Genomic DNA, 21019 nt, shown 5'->3' with positions numbered 1-21019 from the left:
TGAGTCATGCCTTTCCTAATATTCCTAATACTGTGTCAACAGTTATTGTAGGTGCTGAATGAACACATACATAAATGCATACATTCAAATACCTTTAATATCTAAATCTGCTTCGTAGAGTCCGTGGGCGCAATCCTAACCAACTTTCCAGTGCTGGCACAGCTGTGCCGGTGGAGCATGTGCTGCATCCTGCAGTTGGGGAGCAGTCACAGAGCCCTCCTCAAGGTAAGGCAATGTTTATCCCCTTACCTTGGAGTTGCATTGTCCTTACCTCAGTGCTGGAAAGTTGGTTAGGATTGCACCCTGTGTTAGTGTAAACTAAATGGAACCAACATTCATCTCAAACTCTGCCTGCTGGTCCGTTTGCGATGTTATGCATTTGGACAAATTGCATCATACTGAATTTTAGACAAAGGAAATCTCAGGCTGTAATTCTACGCACACTCGCCTAGAGTAAGCCCAACTGAACACAATAGCACAGGAACAATTGCACTGTTAAGAGGAGTAAGTGGTTAACACAACCAGGGCAGCTAGATCTCTAAACTGGAAACCATTTTAGATGGCAAATGTCAAAGTTGTACTGTTCCACATGCATAATCATGACTTATAGGAGAAGCAGAGAGATACAAAAGATGAGTTGTTTCTGGCTTAAATTTGGCCTGGAATGTTTTGTTCTGTTTTGAACATTCCAGTCCCCAAAGAGACTCTTTTATAATCTTATGAGCATGTGAAATGCTGAAGCTCTCATGGAAAATGGAACCCAATCTTTGCCACCAGCTCTGTAGCAATGTAAACAAAGGGAGTTTGACTCACAGTCCAACTTGGGACGGTAAATATTTGAGGAGAGGAACTCCTCTTCCCTCCTTCCATCCTCTCATCCATGTTAAATAAATTACTTTAACAAGTGGAATCACAGTTGCTCCAGTCCCTGCCAAGTTATGCACTGTTCATACAGAGCCATTTTTTCCTGGTAAGTTACAGATGGTTTCACAATTGCAAAAGTGAAGCTTTAACAAAATGAAGACACAGTTCTATGAAAATCCTTACAGCGGTTTCTACAGAGGACAGTTTGGCATGCCATATGAAAAAACAGAGATCTTGGTTTGTTTTGTAGGAAATAGGATAATGAGCAGACCCACAACATGGATGCTGCCAAATATGTTATATCTGTAGTGAATTCCTGCTATAACATTGGGGTACACAATCTACTTAATATGCTGTACAGTGTCACTGCACGTGAGTTGTGACAATGCCACTTTGTGATATGGGTGTACCCAAATATCTTGAACAGAAGATGGAAACATCACAGGGAGGTAGTTTTTGAATGTAACAAAAGGGCAGCTTCTCATGATACATTTTGTTCTTCTGCTATACTAAACTTTTCCAGATGGTGAAATCCAGAAGGGATCGTAAAGAGCTCCAGAAGGATCTCTCTAAACTGGAGGAGCATGCAGCAAAATGGCAGGTGCACTTCAATGTAAGTAAATGTGAAGGGATGCACATTGGGGCAAAGAATCAAAATTTCACATATACGCTGATGGGTTCTGAGCTGTCTGTAACAGATCAGGAGATAAATCTTAGGGTACTGGTGTATATCTTCATGAAAGTATTGACCCAATGCTTGGCGGGTGTGAAGAAGGCCAATTTCATGCTTGGGATCATTAAATAAGGGGTCAAAAATAAAACAGCCAACGTTATTACAGCACTGTATGAATCAATGGTAAGGCCACAGCTGGAATGTTGTGTCCAGTTCTAGTTGCCACATCTCAAAAAAGTAAAGTGAAACTGGAAAAGGTGCAGAACAGGGTGACCAAAATGATTCATGGGCTAGGGCACCCCCCTTAAGAAGAAAGGCTACAGCATTTGGGGCTCTTTAGTCTAGATCAGGAGTGTCCAGACTTTTTGGCAAGAGGGCCACATTATCTCTCTGACACTGTGTCCGGAGTCAGGAAAAAAAGAGTTAATTTACATTTTAAATTTGAATAAATTTACATAAATGAATACATTAGAGAGGGAACTTATATGAATGAAGGTCTTGCAATAGCTCATGGCCTATAAAAGTCCTTGCACAAAGCAAGGCCAGCCTTTCGTTTGCTGCCACTGCTGCATCACAGATGTGAAACAGCAAGCAATGGAGGAAGCCCTTGTCCCACAGCTCACACAAGAGGTTGAACAGTTGCCCTCACACTGAGAGCAGTTACGTCAGGCCAGCACAGGCTCCAGCAAGTTCCCAGAGGGCCAGAGCTCATTGGAGACTGGGGACTCTCAGAGGGTTGGATTGGGAGTCCTTGAGGGCCGCAAGTGGCCCCAGGGCTGGGGTTTGGGCACCCCTGGTCTTGATAGAAAGAAGGCACATGAAGGAGGACATGACTGAAATGTACAGACAAAGTAGCTTCTGAGAGGTCCACCTGTGATGAAAAACGGAGGACTTACTGTTTTTGGTCTATTTGTCAGCACAGGGGATATTAAAAGCATGTTGTGGTAACTAACACAAATCTGTCCAGAATTCTCTCTACAATTACTTGTCCTTAGAGCCAACCAGTGCTTATTTTTCCTTTTAAAAAAAACCAAAAACCAATGCTTAACTTTAAAAAAATTATCTGCATTTCACTTCTAACTTTCCTAAAGTTAGAAATCCAGGAATCATGAATGCAAAGTGATGTTCTGTCCTTCACATCTTTGGACAGAGTCTGTTTTAGGTGTTTTCAACGTCCCTTGATCAAACCTCCAAACATGAGGCTAAATAAATTTTCTCCCTTACATCAAGGATGTGTAAAGTCTCACTATATACAAAGCCCTAACTGCCAGACAAGAATGAAGGAGAGAGGCTGATTTTTGCAGCCTCTGTTAACAGTATGCAGGTCTACACAAGACATTTCCTTGTTTAGAAAGTATCCCACATCCCTACATGAGAAACGGATGGGAACGGGTGTACAGAATTCCTTAGTGGGGATGTAATTTATTAGCAGAGGCTGATGCCCCTAACTTGTTCCAGATTGGAGCTTATATATTTTGATGTTGACTCTTTCCTCCATCAGCGGATGATCAGCCATGTAGCTCCCAGAGGCCCAAGGTGTGCGCAGCAGGAAACCACATTGCTGCACCTGGGAAGGTCATGTCCTCAGCTATGAAACTGCTGATCAGGGGTATCCAGAAGTATTAATCAGGCTGTAAATGACATCTTCCCTAGTATCCCTCCGCAGCTGTTCCCTGGCCCCCTCCCAAAGATGGTAACTCCCAGATTAGAATGAAACTTAAGTTTATGGCAGTGACAAACCCTCCTTCTGCCTCGACATGCCTGTTTCTTAACTCACAGTCCAATCCTATTCAGTTCATACACTGGTGGAACTAACAATCTGCCAGCAGACTGCCTTACAGCAGTCGCAAAAAACTCTCTGGCATCACGCAGTGTTATGCACTGCCAGAGTGCTGGTGGGGAGGCTGGAGCCTTCCTGTGCATACTGGTGGAGCTGTGAAGACTTGCCAGCACAGGTAGGATGGCAGGGGAGGCGAGGTTTGGTGAGGGGAGGACAGAATGAAGAGGGGGAAGGTGAAACAAAGGCAGAGTGGGGAAGGGGGAGGGCGGAATGGGACAGCTTTGAGGCAGGGGAGCATGAATTTGAGAAGGGGGCAGACTTGGCAGCAGTGACAACTGCCGAATCCAAACCCCGTTCCTTGACCTGGTTCTCCAGCATGGGTCCACACATACCTGTGCCAGTGATTTAGCTGGCACAGGTCCGAGTAAACCTGTCTGTGCTGTGGAGGCTTACTCCAGGTATGGGAACAAATGTTCCCTTACCCAGACCTCCATGACAACCCCTCCCCGCAGCATGCAGCACTAGCTATTTTGGCATTGTTGCATTACTGGGAGGGAGGGGATAGGATTGGGCTGTCTGCTTCTTACATGCACAGTCACATACATGCTCACACATATTTTCCACATATTTTTCAGGAAAAGCATTCTAGTTACCATGACTCAATTGAGGATGTTCTATAGATACATTTCAGAAAGTTTATTTTTCCCCCTCTGAGGGCTATTCTACACATATTATTCTCGTGGAGGGCACTAGAAACTGACTTCATGTAGCAGCAACATCATGCTGGTGCTGGAAGACTCACTCACCATGGCGATTCCTTGAATTGAATGGAAAGCTTCTTTGGCAATGCTTCACATTTAGCTATGTGATCCTGGCATTAAAAAATAATCTCACTGCTAGGCAAATATACAAGATGAATGAATCTAGTTATAGGTCAAATGCAGATCAATAACCATACAGAAATTATTTCCAGGGCCTTCAATTTGACTTACAGAGCTGCCTTGAGCTTAATGCTTCAGAAACTGGAAATAAGGCATCAAGTCTTCTTTTGGAAAAAGCACTGAGGATGCCCTACAGAACGTCACATAGAAAAAGCATATGCATATATACAGGATACCCAATCCCTGTAACCACACTCATCCAGAACCTAACTTTATGGTAGTTCTCCACAATGATACCTCGTGACTTTCCTCCATTATCCTGGGAGGGGAAAAGATCTTTTCCCATTGGCACTTCCTGTCTTTCTGGTTGTGTGCAACATCACTGAGCACACAGAATGGTCAGCTGCTGTTTGACTAGAGAAGGGCCATCTCAGCTCAATAGCAGAACACATTCTTTATGCATATATGGTCCAAGCTCCATCCCTAGTATATCTAGTTAAAGGACCTTTGGTTGCAGGGATGTGGAAGATCTTTGCCTAAACCCCAAGGAACCATTGTCAGTTAGGGTCAATAGTACTTAACTAGATGAATCCTTTTGCTTACAAGTATCTGGTAGTGTCTTATACCACTACTACTACACCCTTTGTATTTTTCCAAGTACAACTACACCCTTTGTATTTTTCTCAGCTACTTATGTTTATGTGTTCAAAACTAAGGGTAATTATAAAAATGCTAAATGTTCAATAATACAGGTATAGATTAATATTTGTTAACGTTTGGACTGTATGTATTTGGATTATAAGTATGGGAATGTTTTGGCTTCGCTTGTGCTGCTTTATTAGAATTTTGTTTATGTATGTATTTGTTTTTCTATTTTATGTTTATTATAGTTAAATAAATAAATAAACAGAGAAAAAAATAATACGGGTATAACCTAATTATCCACTGATTTTTTTACCTGCGGTTTTATCTTAATGTGATGAGAAGGGCCCTTTCCTTTAATTTAAAGGGAAAAGTCATTTAACAACAGCCCTGTTAATGCGAGAGAGGGCAGCTGGCTGTCAATCCATCAGTCATTCTCTCTCTCCAAGCACTTAGAACAGCTTCACTCCAAGGCAAGCAACCCCTCCCTTCCCCCTGAGCATGTGAAAGAAAGATAATCACTTTGCATTCAATCACTTTGCTGCACTCTGGGTAAAGGGAGGTTGGCTTGAAGTGAAGCCTTTCTAAGCACCTGGAGAGAGATTGATGGATTGTCTGCCTAATGACTCTGTCTTACATCACAAAGGTCAGCAAGGCTGTTTTTAAATTGCCTAGAAAAGGGACATTGTTTTTTAAATGGATTTTCTTTAATGTGATTTTTGCCAGCCAAAAATCTTTGAGTTCTGGGAACGGAACCCTCGCAGACTCAACCTGTATGCTCTTTCTGTCCATAAACCCTAGTTGAATGAATGAATAATGCCTTTATTAGGCATAGATAAACCCTAGTTTATGAAGAGACAAATTAGGTGGAGGACAATATGACTTCTATAAGGTCATACTGGACAAGGACAATATGACCTTGGATTCCTTCACCTTGGGCCTTCACCATGTTTCAGTAGCTGTAACAATGATATTACTAATTCCTGCCACCAAAGGAATTTGTATGACAAAGCATGACATACAAGACTATACGAAGAACCCTACTTGACCAGACCAAAGGTCCACCCACCCAACTACCCTGTTTTCAAGAGTGACTGGCAAGATTCCTTCAGTAAGTCCACAAGCAGGACCGTTACAATAACTGCTCTGGTTAGCAGATTTCCATGGCCAAATGCACTTGGAAATCATTGTATAAAGATATACAAAATATCAATATATATGAAATCAATAAATATATTCCCATGGAATTATATCCTGTAAATCCAAGGTAATAAATTAGTCCTAATAAGTGCTATTTACTGAGTATCAATACAGAAAAAGAGAACAGCTACTCTTCAAAAGTTTAGATAGCCAATATGTAAAAAGTACCAGGAACAATTTATTCTTGTTAATCATGTTTGTCTGCCACTCCTCCTTCAAGGAACTTGGGGCTACGTGCCTCATTTGATTCTTACACCAAATCTATGAGGCTGTTTAAAATGAAAAAGTGTGCCTGACTCAAGGTCATCCAATGAGTCTTAAGGCCAAATGAGTTTTGAGTATTTCCTTAGCCATAGTTTGACACTTCATTCACTACACCAAAACAGCTCTCAGTTTTCTCTAAAACCATTTATATACAGCCCTGGGAAGAATATTTCTATCAACCCTACATTTATAGTACTTTCTACAATGGCAAAGTAGCACACCTGAGGTACATGGTTTAACATCCCATTATAACTAGAACAAAGTAGCTCTAGTTTCTAGCATTAATAGGAATAATATGATTTTTTTTTTTTTTTTGGTCTCCAAGTACTTTCAAAAGCCTTGTACAATGAACCTGGAGGAGGCAGGTAGTATCCCAGGCAAAAATGAACTGTTTATCTGGCTTTTTTTTTTTTTTTACACTTTTCTAAGCGTCTCTCTCAAACAATCATAAGAAAAAGAGAACCGCTGGATCAGGCCAAAGACCCATCCAGCCCAGCATCCTCTGTACTTTGCAGCATCCAACATCCAGCATCCTCTGTACTTTTCCAGGGAGCTGAACCTATGCACCAGATGTTTAGGATATGGCCTTTTCCCCATTAGACTTTCATTACACAGGCCAACACACATTTTGCTTCCTTAAACTTTACACCAATTCCTGGGTATATTTGGGGTGCTGATTCCAAAAATGGCATCCGTTTTGCCATATCACATCTAGTTTTGGAGACACGGCATAGCCTCTTTAGTGAATGGTTCAAGCAGCTTCCTCATGAGGAAGCCTACACCATGGCTTCCTCATGAGGAAGCTGCTTGAACCATTCATTAATGAGGCTACACTAAATCTCCAAAACTAGATGTGATAGGGCAAAACAGATGCCATTTTTGGAATCAGCACCCCAAATTCATATCAAACCACCATAAAGTTTGGGAAAAACTTTTCTGACCCTTAATTTTGTAGGCCTGTGTTATCATTGTGTTCTAATGCTAAGCATTGAACACTTGCTATGCGCTCGCCTGACATTCGTTTTCCAATGATGTTTTTACCCACAAACATGTGTATTTCCAGAGTTGTATTTCCAGAGTGGGTGTTGCTGGTTCAAAATAGTTCTAGGGCACTTGATAATTGTTGTTGTTGGCATCCTTCAGTCTCGGAAGACTATGGTATCGCGCTCTGAATAGTGTTCTGGAACAGAGTGTCCTCTCCAGTGTGCGAAGCCTGGGTAAAGTAGATATGGAGGGCAGACTGTTACCCATGCAGCAAATCCCCCCTCTCCATGTCACTGAAATGGTCTAATGGAAAGGCAGAAGCCAATACGGTTGGTTCCAGTGGCGTCGCAGGAGTTGCCAGAATGTGACTGTGTTCAGCCACGAACTGCCTCAGGGACTCCGGATTTTGCCTCGAGGTTGACTCCTGAAGCCTTTTCCATAACTGGATGTAGCCACAAGGCAGTAAAGGTTTGGGATCAGAGTTTTCCTTCTCTCAGATGAGCTGCCTTCCCAGGCTAACGAGTCCCATCTACCGGGTGGCTGTTTAGTCGCCTCTTACGACAAGTACAGCCAAACTGAGGGCCTATTCTTATCCCCAGCCCCCAGGGGTTACTTGATAATTACATGCGGACATACTAACTAAAACCAAACAATAAATTGCTAACTAATTTAAAACATAAGCTTTTATTTTAGAAGATGAATAAACCAACAAATCACTGGTTAATGAAACAGACGCCACCTACTAAGCTGCTACAAAAGTGCTGGTTAGCCATGTAATTACAACTGGAGAATGTTTATTCTTTCTTACTTGTCTGTGAAGCAAATTTATCCCATCTGGGGATGGGTGGTCATTGAAAGCAATATCATTTGCTTAAATTGTTAACTATAATGTAGAAGCTAGAAATGTCAAGTATTTGGAGGGGATACCACAAGTTTTCAAAAATGAGTATCTATAAATATACATGACACAGTGCAAAACAGAGTCTACAGCTACTAAAACCAGGCCTTCATGAACCTGATTTGCTATCATGAGCTGAGGACATTTCCTTGATGAGGTATTGCTCAGAGAAAAGCATTGCTTTTCCAACTCTCTTCTACGTACCCAAACAGCACATTTTAAGAAAAGGTGCCCTGTGCTTTGTCAAAAAACAAGCAGCTGGTATCAATGTTAAGTAAAAAGCAAATACTTACAGCACCACAAGGCTGGTGAGGTTCTGGAAGGCATAGTCAGGAATGTGACCAATTTGGTTAAGTGCCAGTGTCATGGCCTGCAGAGCTGGCAGGTTATTGAGGGCTTTAACAGGAATCTCTGTCAGGGCATTATCATCCAACCAAAGGTGACGTAAGGAGGACAGTCCCTCAAAGCTCTTCTCAGGTACCACAGAGATCATGTTGGCATCCAGGCGCCTAAAGGAGAGAAACAGAGAGCCAATCAAAATCTGTGTGCACAGTGTAGACAGTGTACTGCTATCATGAATGACTGAAAACCCAAGCAAGTGCCTGCAGCAAAAGGTTGCTCTCCACAGAGACTCAGGAGATGTGGTTGTCATGTACCAAATGACTGCCAGATCTTGTCTCTTTTTCAGGGCATATCTGCTTCCATAGCTGTGGATTTTTTACCTTGAGAGAAAATGGGAGGAAGGGCTGTGAGGTAGTTTATATCCTCATGGCATGGTGCAAGAACAGTAACTCTGACAACAATTTTACGGTTGCCATAGTTATTCCATAAACATTCTTGCAAATGCTGGTTTTACTGTTGTTTCTCCTCTTATTCCCCAACTGCATTTTGGGAAGAAAATAGGGTCCTGGCTCCTGCAAGTTTTGCCCCACCCATATCCTCACTAAGGTATTGCTAAGACAAGGTGGAACAAGTCTTCTGGGAAAACCAATCCATACAAATTGGAGCTTAGTAATAACTTGCAATCAGACGAATAGCTCCAGCACAAAGAAAATGAAGGAAAGTGCTACAAAGAAAACTTTACAGAATGCCAATAGAAGACATTTGTTTCTGAGAATGCCAGTTTATGTTCCATGAGCTATCTTGAAGCCTTTGCTTCCTTCTACAAAGTATTTCTTTGCATAAAACACAGACTAGTAAGTATGTGGACCAGGACATTAAAGTTCTGGTCAATGGTCCACTCAGACCAGTATTCTGTTTCTGAAAAAGGCCAGATTTAACACAAGGTGCTAACAAGGTTTTCCTTTTCCTTTTCCACACTACTATCATTTTGGGAACACATGAAAAATATTCAAAAATTCATAGGCATGAGGGAATCTTGTTGGCTACAGTATATGTTATAGAGAACCATGCATTTGAAACCATGTCTAAGACTTTTAAAAATGCATTTAGATATGTCTTCATCAACCATAATAAGGCTCTCAATATCTGCCTTATGATTTCAAGAAAAGCTACTTTGGACTTGTTTACATCTGAAAACCCAGCTACTGCGCAACATATGTACAATAACACAGCTGATGTCTGTCTTAACAGCTGGGTCTCTTGTCCTGAATGAGTTCATTAACAGCCAATAAAAGCATGAGCTATGCGGTTCTTTTATTCTTCAAAACCTCCCTTCAGCTTGACTTGATCACTTAGCAATGAACACTACTTAGTGGACAACCAGGTAACAGACCATTTCAAACATTTGAATGGTCAGCTCACAACCATCTGGAAATGGTTATACCCAGTTGAAGTATGAGGGCATGGATCTGAAAAGGGGAGCAGTTTGCATTTGGCTAGATAGAGGACATGAAAGTTCTAAGTTTTGGGGGGTCAACAAGGAGAGTTGACTAGCGGTCAACTTTGAGTTCTGGGATGTTACTGTTTCGGAACTAATGTTAGGATAAGCAAGCCTACATGTGTCCAATTGCTACCCACCCCACCTGCATATATACAAATAAACAGCTTATTACAAAAGGCATGAGTACTGTCAGTGCTCTCTTATTCGAAAGAACATGCAAAGCTGCCCTGAAACTTGTGTGAGGCACACAAGGAAGCAGGAAGTGAAAATAATGACATTTAACAGTATTAAGTAGACTGAAACGTGGTTTCCAGGATCGGAACCAGTTTGATGTACTCAAGTTGCTTGCTGAAAGTCAAGTTGGATTGTTCTAAAAATGTGCAGGAGGGTTCATGCTCTCAAATGCAATTGCTCCCAAATGTAACACTGTTCTTCAAGAAGGGATGGAGGGAGTATAAACTCTGCTCCCCTGGCACCCAAAACCTGCTAATTATATCAATTAAGCAAAACAAAAAAGCAACCACATCGATCTCCTCTTTCTGCACTGTGTGATTATGACTTCTTAAGCACTTTCTATTATGGTTTATACCTGGGATAATTGGACAGATTAGGAGACAGAGCAGGCCAGTGCCAACTTGCTCCATTTCCACAGAGAATGATGTTTAAATCTTTGTTTAAGATTTAAGCCAGGTACTGGCTTGGCGGAGAGGAAGGAAGCTGGCTGGTGCAGACCCCATGCCAATCTGCAGCACGAGCCTAGGCGTGTCTACTCAGAAGTAAGTCTCATTGTGCTCAATGGGGCTTGTTCCTGGGAAAGGGTGCATAGCCTTGCAGCCTGAGAGCCCAAGCCTATGCATGTCTACTCAGAAGTAAGTTCCATTGTGTTCCCCTGGGGGCTGGGGATAAGAATAGGCCCTCAGTTTGGCTGTACTTGTCGTAAAAGGCGACTAAACAGTAGATGGGACTCGTCAGCCTGGGAAGGCAGCTCATCTGAGAGAAGGAAAACTCTGATCCCAAACCTCCACTGCCTTGTGGCTACATCCAGTTATGGAAAAGGCTTCAGGAGTCAACCTCGAGGCAAAATCTGGAGCTGGAGTCCCTGAGGCAGTTCATGGCTGAACACAGTCACGTTCTGGCAACTCCTGCCACGCTGCCGGAACCAACCGTATTGGCCTCTGCCTTTCCATTGGACCATTTCAGTGACATGGAGAGGGGGGATTTGCTGCATGGGTAACAGCCTATCCTCCATACCTACTTTACTCAGGCTTTGCGCACTGGAGAGGACACTCTGTTCCAGAACCATCAATCAGAGCGTGACACCATAGTCTTCCGAGACTGAAGGATGCCAACAATAAAACACTCCCAGGAAAGTGCCATAGCCTTGCAGCCTGAGTAGACAGGCAGAGGAGGGGCTCTGAGGCTGCAGTCCTCTCCACACCTTCCTGGGAGGAAGCCCCACTGCCCCTAGTGGGACTGACTTCTGAGTAGACAGGCAGAGGAGGGGCTCTGAGGCTGCAGTCCTCTCCACACTTTCCTGGGAGGAAGCCCCACTGCCTCTAATGGGACTGACTTCTGAGTAGACAGGCACAGGATTGGGCCCTGAGGCTGCCATCCTAGCCACAGTAAGCCCCATTCACTATAATGGAACTTACTTCTGAGTAGACAGGCACAGGATTGGATTCCACAACCGTCCAACAAGGAAAATGAGGACAATACCATTGTAATGGGACAGACTCTGGCAACATCAATGGAGCTTGCCAAGAAGACTCAATGGGCAGAAGTTAACAGTCAAGAACATTTTTGGTACTGGAGTTGTAATGGTCTGTGAGCTAAAGCAACAGAAGTTGCAGCAAGAAAGCTGGGGAGGAAGGGGGCAGATAAAACAATAGATATGTGTGTGGTCACTGGGAAGTATGTAAAAAGAGCATTAGGAAAAAATACTCGGCAAATAAGAAATTATCAAAATGGTGCTCAGTCATGCATTGGGAACGGGGTTTTGGGAGTGTGTGATAACTTGCCTTCCTAGAGTGCTTTCTATGGAGAATAAGTATAAAAGCCTGTGAAGAAGGGCAAAGTCTTACAGGCTGGACATAGCAATGCTCTCTCTCTCTCTCTCTCTGCAATTGTTTTGATTCAAGTCTGTCATGCATCCACACATTGCAATTTTAACAGTGAAATGTATGTTTGGATTCAGTGTTTTACTCCAAAAGTCTGAACCCACTCCTTTTTCTGGGTAGTCTGAGAATGTCTAAGAGTGGTGGTCTTGACTGTCTGGCACTATTCCTCTTGTGCCATCCAGACCAAGTAAATATGCAGCAATGACACCTTCTAGGGAGCAGTGCTAGACTTGATGAGTCAGCTGACCCAGCCTGAATGCAGTCAGCTGTTCACTTGACCTTATCAAAGCCATGTTGCCAAGCCAGTCCAGCAAACTGAGCAACTTGTCAAAGTGACAATTTGAACCCATTTGCTTGGTAGCTTTTGGCTTGCTGTTGGCTGGTTCCACTTGGCACCTGACCGCAGCCTGGTCCTGACTATGTCTTCTACCTGATGTCTCAGTATAACTGACAGCCTAATCCTAGTGGGCTAGTTACAGCTGAGCAACAGCGTTCTGTGGTAACAGGCAACATGGTGGCGTGCACAGAGCCCTGCTGGTGGTTTTTCTTGAGCTGTTGCTGCAACAACCTGCAGGTAAGCCAGGGTTGGGTGGTGGATTGTGGGGGAGGGGAGGATCTGGGCATTCAGGGGCAGTCATCTGGGGAGGGAAGAGGGAGGGACAATGTTGATCCAGCAGCAATGGTGTACGCTGGATCTTATCCCTTCTTTTGAAAATCTCCCTGCCCTTTTCCCCTCCTATGACAAGCCTCACCAAAACAGGTGGCACTGACATATTCCAAGGAGACACATAGGTGGCTGAGGGTTTACCCAGAAGTAAGTAAAAACATTTTTACTTATCTCCCATTTGCCTTCTGATCAACCCTTCCCACTATGTGTCCCTCCCATGTGCCTTTTTGGCACAGCTGCTCGGCACTGATGGCGGGACATAGGATTAGGGCCTGACTTACCCAGCTTGGTCCTGATAACACCTTCTGCCTCTGTCCCTTTGCTCCCTGATTATCCACTGTGGCCTGTACCAACCATTGCCAAGGCATGACACTATGTTGCAAATTAAAACCAGTTTCAAGCCAGTTGAATTCCTGAAGCTCCTTACAAAAGAACCATGGAAACAGTAACTGTGGAAGGGATTAGAAATCTCATGTGTTCTCAGGTGTTGAGAACACTTTCAAAAATTACTATTGTTCCCATAATCCTTTTGCAGAAGAATTCTAAATTTAAATTTGTAGCATGGATGTGCCCTTTGTTGTTATCTTTGTAAAAAAAACTTGAAGACTTCCAAACTGGGAACAAACTTGGGATCCCCTTGTTACTTTGCCAACAAACTCTCCTTCAAGCCTTGGATTAGGGATGTTCTTGACAATCTCACTTCTATGTGTAGCCTTAGTTTGAGGGTTAAAAGAATGTGAAGCAGGATCCAAATGTTCTTACGCTGCCAACAGTGTCACCCCCAGACATTTACACACCCAGAGCAAAAGATCAGGGGAATACATCATGCTCAGAATTGGAAACAGGAAAAGGGTACTCTCAATAAGTGGCCCAAAGCAATTGCTTCACATTGCTTCATGATAATACTAGACCTGCTGCCAAACATTGGGACATTGATCTCAGCATGTTTACTGTCTATTTTGCTTTGATGGTATCCGTGTGTTGAGAAACAGCTGGAAACAAAGGCTTCCACCATTCAACTACATGATTTTGTCACAGCTCATATATGGACAGGCCATTGAACTGCTTTCAAAAGGAAAGGCTAGTGAATCATTCAGTGACAGTCACCTGCCCATTTTTCTAAATGAACAACATGTGCTGACAGGTGATATAACAGCCAAGTCATACCTACACTACTGCACAAGAGTCAAAAGCCAGGCAGGAATGACTAGACTGACTGGCTTTGATCCATATGCTGTGTAAAATAGCAATCTTTTCCAAGACTTCTTACATTATTGTCCTAACTGTTGCCTTCTTCCACCTAGCTTGTTCTCTACATTTAGCATGATGGCAAACCTTTGCTTGGTGAAAAGGAATAAAAGAAATCATACCTTTTATTAGGCAAACTCATTATTTACAATGAAGAGACTATTTTTCTAAGGTTAAAGAAAAACGCAAACAAAAAATAAAATACAATGGAATCTGTTTTTTAATTTTTTTAATTTATTGGATTAGTTAATCCATTAAGAGCCCAATCCTATGCATGTCTACTCAGAAGTAAGTCCCATTATAGTCAATGGGGCTTACTCCCAGGTAAGTGTGGATAGGATTGCAGCCTAAATAGCATGAAGAGGGTAAATTGTTATTGGATAACTCCAGGTGGCCAATGTATAACCTCGTCATGTGAAACATTTTGTTTCCATTATTTTATTTTGCCTATAGGAAGAACCTTTATTTCTGGCAAAGCTGCTTTTCCCATCAGTGCATCTCAATTTCAGGAAAAGCTTAGTCTGTCAAATGTTTTGCCTGTCATGCAGCAGATAAAAGCACAGACATCAAAGGGACCACGTGGCCAGGTCAACCCCTGAACCCTCAGTATCAGTGGCTGCACTCAATGTACTATCCAGGGGCAGGCAGGGGGTACCATGGAAACTCCAAGGCAGGACCCTACTCCATGACTCCCGGCAACGTGGCGCCAGCACTGAGCACAGGAAAACGTCCATAAGGAAAGGTGGCAATGGCTATGCCATTGGTTTCCTTTATTTCACTTTTATTATAGAGCATGGCTGCTTTTCGGACTTATACCATATTCAAGATTAAATTTTATGGTGCTCCCCACCAGTTTTGTCATTAGACTGAGGGGATGCAGGCATGGTATAGTTTTTGAATATCTCCCCAGAAAAATGAACTGAGAAAACAACTAAATGATCTCTCTCAGGTTGGATGTTTGCCTTTTTAGCAAGCCTGTGCAGAGCCTAAAAATGTGATGGACCCTTCCGTAAACATGTCACTATAAAGTAGGGGTGCCCAAACCCCGACCCAGAGGCCACTTGCGGGACTGCCAATCCGGCCCATGGGGACTCCCTTGGGGACTCCCAATCCAGCCCACGAGGAGCCCCCAGTCTTCAACGAGCCTCTGGCCCTCTGGAGACTTGCTGGAGCCTGTTCTGGCCTGATGCAACTGCTCTCAGCGTGAGGACAACTGTTTGCCCTCTTGCATGAGCTGTGGGACGAGGGTGCCCTTCCACTGCTTGCTGTTTTACATCTGTGATGCAGCAGTGGCAGTGAAGGAAAGGCCGGCCTTGCTTTGTGCAAGGTCTTTTATAGGCCTTGAGCTACTGCAAGACCTTCATTCATTTATATAAGTTCCATCTCTACTATATTCATTTATGTAAATTTATTCAAATTTGAAATGTAAATTAATTCTTACCCCCCACCCCACCCCCAGCACAGTGTCAGAGAGGTGCTGTGGTCCTCCTGCCAAAAAGTTTGGATACCCCTGCTATAAAGCATCAGTATGTGTGTGTATGTCTCTGTGTAGTACATCTGTGTGTCTTGAATCAAGACCTCCTGCACCTACCATGACCTAATCCATGAGCAAGTCAGAAGGATGAAAACTTCATGGACCAAGGATACCCTCAGGGTACAATCAGCTGATTCTGGTCTGGCTTTGGTCAGCTGGGAATTTATGAAATCTTTGCCTCTAGCCCAGTCCAGCCACTGAGCAACTCATCAGAGCTGCAAAGTCAATTTAACCTGCCTTTCCTTTCCTTACCTTGCCCTGCCTTGCCTCCTTCTAGTCTCTGCTTGACAGACTCAGGGCACAATCCTATACATGTCCACAGAGAAGCTCCTATTCTGTTTAATGGGACTTACTTCCAGGAAAGTGTGGATAAGATTGGGACTCAGGGCCCAATCCTATCGAATTTTCCAGCACAGGTGCATCCGCAATGCAGCCCCGAGGTAAGGGAACAAATGTTCCCTCACCTTAAGGAGGCCTCTGTGATTGCGTCCCAGCTACAGAATGCAGTGCATGCCCCATTGGCACGGCTGCATCGGCCCTTGAAAATGGGATAGGATTGGGCCCACAGTACCTGATCTCAGCCTGGCTCTGATTACTCTTTCTGCCTCTGGCCCTCGCCCTGACCCTGGTACCTGACCCTGGTTCACCCTTAAGTGCTCCTACTGCCTCTGGCCCTCTGTTCCCCCTCCCCATCCATGCCTCTCTAGCCAAGGCATGACAGACACTAACAACAGATCCCACGTACACATGTAGAAGGACATGAACAACAAGATAAAATCCAATGTGCTTCTTATTGACCTTGATTAAGGAGATCCATGACCCTGAACCCCTCACTTTAGCGCATGACTTGTTACAGTTCCCTTAGTGACAAGCCAAAGAACAGGGAAAATGGGAGATTGGTCCCAGATGTTCCATACAGTAGATGTGTCTGGGCAGCTGGGTTGATAGGTCCCAGATGTAAAATACAGTAGATGTGTCAGTGCAACAGGGAGACTGACAATGGTTCCCATATGCTGATTACAGTAGGGGAGTTCGTATGCTTGGAATTATAATAGACTACAATGAGGAGTTCTATAAAATAGATAAATGGAGACAAGTATACAATTCTACCTCTCTAGATACTCTTTTCCTTTAGTATCTAGTTTCTCTGAACCAGTTTATACATTTAGTGGAAATGAATAAAACTTTTATTGGATCATATCAATTCTAAGTACAAGGCTGAAAAATGTTGCGTGCTCCCTCATTAAAAAAACAAACACAGAAACCCCTCAATGCACACAGAAAAAGCACTACTTCAGGAAGAACCCCCATTTCTTACTTGCTAAATTTCCAATTGGGGCAGGGCGGTTGTAAGGGAGGAGACTGTACAAACCCTTCCCATCTGGAGTCTGGAATGGTGCAGCCCAGTGGTTCTCAAACTTTTTAGCATAGATAATCTGTCAGGATCCATTGGAAGTGATGTAATTAACCTGGAAGTGATGTCATAGCCGGAAGGGACATCATCAATTTAGGCATCAAGCCTAAACCGTGATCAGCCAAAGGACCCATTGCATAGCATGCTTGTGCTGTTATTTTGCATATCTTGGAATTCAAACATTCCAGTTCAGAAGTTAAAGCAGAATGCAGATTGGATCCTTCTCCAATCACACAGTTTTCCCCTTCCAGCATCACATCATCCAATCTATTCAGGGTAAAGTACCATGCCTCTCTCCCACCAGGAGCCTGCCTTGCCCAGCAACTCTGTTCCCTGTATTTTCAGCTCCGTATTTTCAGTGGCGGCTGAGCTAGGTGCTATGCGACCCACCTCAAATTGGTTCATGACCACCTAGTGGGTCCTGACTCACAGTCTGAGAAACAGTGGTATAGCCCAAAATAAATTTTACCTTTTGATTCTGCTGAATGCTTACATTAGAAATAAGTTAGCAAAAAAATTGATACTTAATACAAGATGAGGCCCATGTGAAAGAAAACTAATAGGGCACTATTATTATCTTTCCACATATAATTTAAGAACGTGCAGGAGCAACACAATGACTCTGACTGCAGTTATGACTGCAATACTCTGCATATGAAATTGGTAGGAAGCTTGATCAATAGTCAGACTTACTTCCATATAAACATGAGTTGACTGACAGCCCAATCCTATCCACACTTTCCTGGGAGTAAGCCCCATTGATGCTAATGGGATTTACTTCTGAGTAGACATGCATAGGCTTGGGCTGTGAGATTGCCACAGGCAGCAGATTTGAAACAAATGGAGAAAAGGAGATCCTCTTTTGACCTACTCAGTTCACAACATATGACTTATGTATTCAATGGGCTTTCTCTACCTCAAACAATCCTGGGATTCCCATTATTTTGCTTGCTAGTTATCACTAGAACACAGTGGGTATCATCATGGGGTAACAGCAGTGTGTGAGATACTACGAATCTATTATATTCAGATATTATATATGGAGGAAGGGTTCCAAGAACAGTGTGGTTTCCACACATAAGAACATAAGAACATAAGAACAGCCCCACTGGATCAGGCCATAGGCCCATCTAGTCCAGCTTCCTGTATCTCACAGCGGCCCACCAAATGCCCCAGGGAGCACACCAGATAACAAGAGACCTCATCCTGGTGCTCTCCCCTACATCTGGCATTCTGACTTAACCCATTCCTAAAATCAGGAGGTTGCGCATACACATCATGGCTTGTACCCCATAATGGATTTTTCCTCCAGAAACTCGTCCAATCCCCTTTTAAAGGCATCTAGGCTAGACGCCAGCACCACATCCTGTGGCAAGGAGTTCCACAGACTGACCACGCGCTGAGTAAAGAAATATTTTCTTTTGTCTGTCCTAACCCGCCCAACACTCAATTTTAGTGGATGTCCCCTGGTTCTGGTATTATGTGAGAGTGTAAAGAGCATCTCCCTATCCACTCTGTCCATCCCCTGCATAATTTTGTATGTCTCAATCATGTCCCCCCTCAAGCGTCTCTTTTCTAGGCTGAAGAGGCCCAAACGCCGTAGCCTTTCCTCATAAGGAAGGTGCCCCAGCCCCGTAATCATCTTAGTCGCTCTCTTTTGCACCTTTTCCATTTCCACTATGTCTTTTTTGAGATGCGGCGACCAGAACTGGACACAATACTCCAGGTGTGGCCTTACCATCGATTTGTACAACGGCATTATAATACTAACTGTTTTGTTCTCAATACCCTTCCTAATGATCCCAAGCATAGAATTGGCCTTCTTCACTGCCACCGCACATTGGGTCGACACTTTCATCGACCTGTCCACCACCACCCCAAGATCTCTCTCCTGATCTGTCACAGACAGCTCAGAACCCATCAGCCTATATCTAAAGTTTTGATTTTTTGCCCCAATGTGCATGACTTTACACTTACTGACATTGAAGCGCATCTGCCATTTTGCTGCCCATTCTGCCAGTCTGGAGAGATCCTTCTGGAGCTCCTCACAATCACTTCTGGTCTTCACCACTCGGAAAAGTTTGGTGTCGTCTGCAAACTTAGCCACTTCACTGCTCAACCCTGTCTCCAGGTCATTTATGAAGAGGTTGAAAAGCACCGGTCCCAGGACAGATCCTTGGGGCACACCGCTTTTCACCTCTCTCCATTGTGAAAATTGCCCATTGACACCCACTCTCTGCTTCCTGGCCTCCAACCAGTTCTCAATCCACGAGAGGACCTGTCCTCTAATTCCCTGACTGTGGAGTTTTTTCAGTAGCCTTTGGTGAGGGACCGTGTCAAACGCCTTCTGAAAGTCCAGATATATAATGTCCACGGGTTCTCCCGCATCCACATGCCTGTTGACCTTTTCAAAGAATTCTATAAGGTTCGTGAGGCAAGACTTACCCTTACAGAAGCCATGCTGACTCTCCCTCAGCAAGGCCTGTTCGTCTATGTGTTTTGAGATCCTATCTTTGATGAGGCATTCCACCATCTTACCCGGTATGGATGTTAGGCTGACCGGCCTATAGTTTCCCGGGTCCCCCCTCTTTCCCTTTTTAAAAATAGGCGTGACATTTGCTATCCTCCAATCTTCTGGCACTGTGGCCGTTTTGAGGGACAAGTTGCATACCTTAGTCAAGAGATCTGCAACTTCATTCTTCAATTCCTTAATAACCCTTGGGTGGATGCCATCAGGGCCCGGTGACTTATTGATCTTTAATTTATCAATGAGGTCTGAAATATCTTCTCTTTTAACCTCTATCTGACTTAACTCCTCGGTCAGGAGGGGCCGTTCGGGCAGCGGTATCTGCCCGAGGTCTTCTGCCGTGAAGACAGATGCAAAGAACTCATTTAATTTCTCTGCCATCTCTAAGTCTCCTTTTATCTCCCCTTTCCCTCCCTCACCATCCAGAGGGCCAACCGCTTCTCTGGCGGGTTTCCTGCTTCTAACATATTTGAAGAAGCTTTTATTATTCCCCTTAATGTTGCTGGCCATGCGTTCCTCATAGTCTCGCTTGGCCTCCCCTATCACCTTCTTACATTTCTTTTGCCACAGTTTATGTTCCTTTTTATTCTCTTCATTAGGGCAAGACTTCCATTTACGGAAGGAAGCTTCCTTGCCCTTCACAGCCTCTCTAACTTGGCTGGTTAGCCATGCGAGCACTCTCCTGGATTTAGTGGAACCCTTCTTTCTTTGCGATATACACCTCTGCTGGGCCTCTATTACTGTTGTTTTAAGCAGCCTCCATGCATTCTGGAGAGACTGGACTCTTTTTACCCTCCCTTTCAACCTCCTTCTAACCAGCCTCCTCATTTGAGGGAAGTCCGCCCGTCGGAAGTCAAGGGTTTTTGTTAGAGATTTGCCCGGTATTCTTCCCCCAACGTGCACGTCAAAACGGTTCGCAGCATGATCACTGTTCCCCAATGGCTCAGTAACGTTTACATCTCTAACCAGGTCCTGCGTACCGCACAAAATTAAATCCAGAGTCACCTGTCCTCTGGTGGGCTCCGTGACTAGCTGATCTAAGCCACAGTCATTCAGCACGTCAAGAAATCCAGTTTCCTTATCGTGACCAGAACACAAATTGACCCAGTCAATATGAGGATAATTGAAGTCCCCCATGATTACAACCCTGTCCTTCCTTGTCACCTCCCTGATCTGTTTCCTCATTTCAAGGTCCCCATCAGATTTCTGGTCTGGAGGACGATAGCACGCCCCCAGTATTACATCGCTGCACAAGCCTGGTAATTTAACCCACAGAGATTCTACGGTGGAGTCGGACCCACCTTCAATCTCTACTTTGCTGGATTCTATCCCTTCCTTAACATAAAGGGCCACCCCACCTCCAACACGCCCCTGCCTGTCCCTCCTGTAGAGTTTATAGCCCGGGATTGCGGTATCCCACTGATTCTCCGCATTCCACCAGGTTTCCGTTATGCCCACTATGTCAATATTTTCCCTTGTCACC

At 43.9% G+C, this 21019-nt stretch overlaps 1 protein-coding gene across 1 annotated transcript in view; it reads right to left on the bottom strand.

The window, feature by feature from the left end:
- LGR6 (leucine rich repeat containing G protein-coupled receptor 6) overlaps window positions 1-21019 on the bottom strand; it is a 170633-nt gene that overhangs the window by 48748 nt on the left and 100866 nt on the right. Inside the window, exon 5 of the mRNA XM_066624681.1 lies at window positions 8480-8695. Coding sequence (XP_066480778.1) covers window positions 8480-8695 — 216 coding nt within the window. The remainder of the gene's footprint in view (window positions 1-8479; window positions 8696-21019) is intronic.

Source organism: Tiliqua scincoides, chromosome 4, assembly GCF_035046505.1.
Source record: "Tiliqua scincoides isolate rTilSci1 chromosome 4, rTilSci1.hap2, whole genome shotgun sequence".
Lineage (NCBI taxonomy): Eukaryota > Metazoa > Chordata > Lepidosauria > Squamata > Scincidae > Tiliqua > Tiliqua scincoides.
This window is presented reverse-complemented; position numbering and strand designations above follow the sequence as displayed.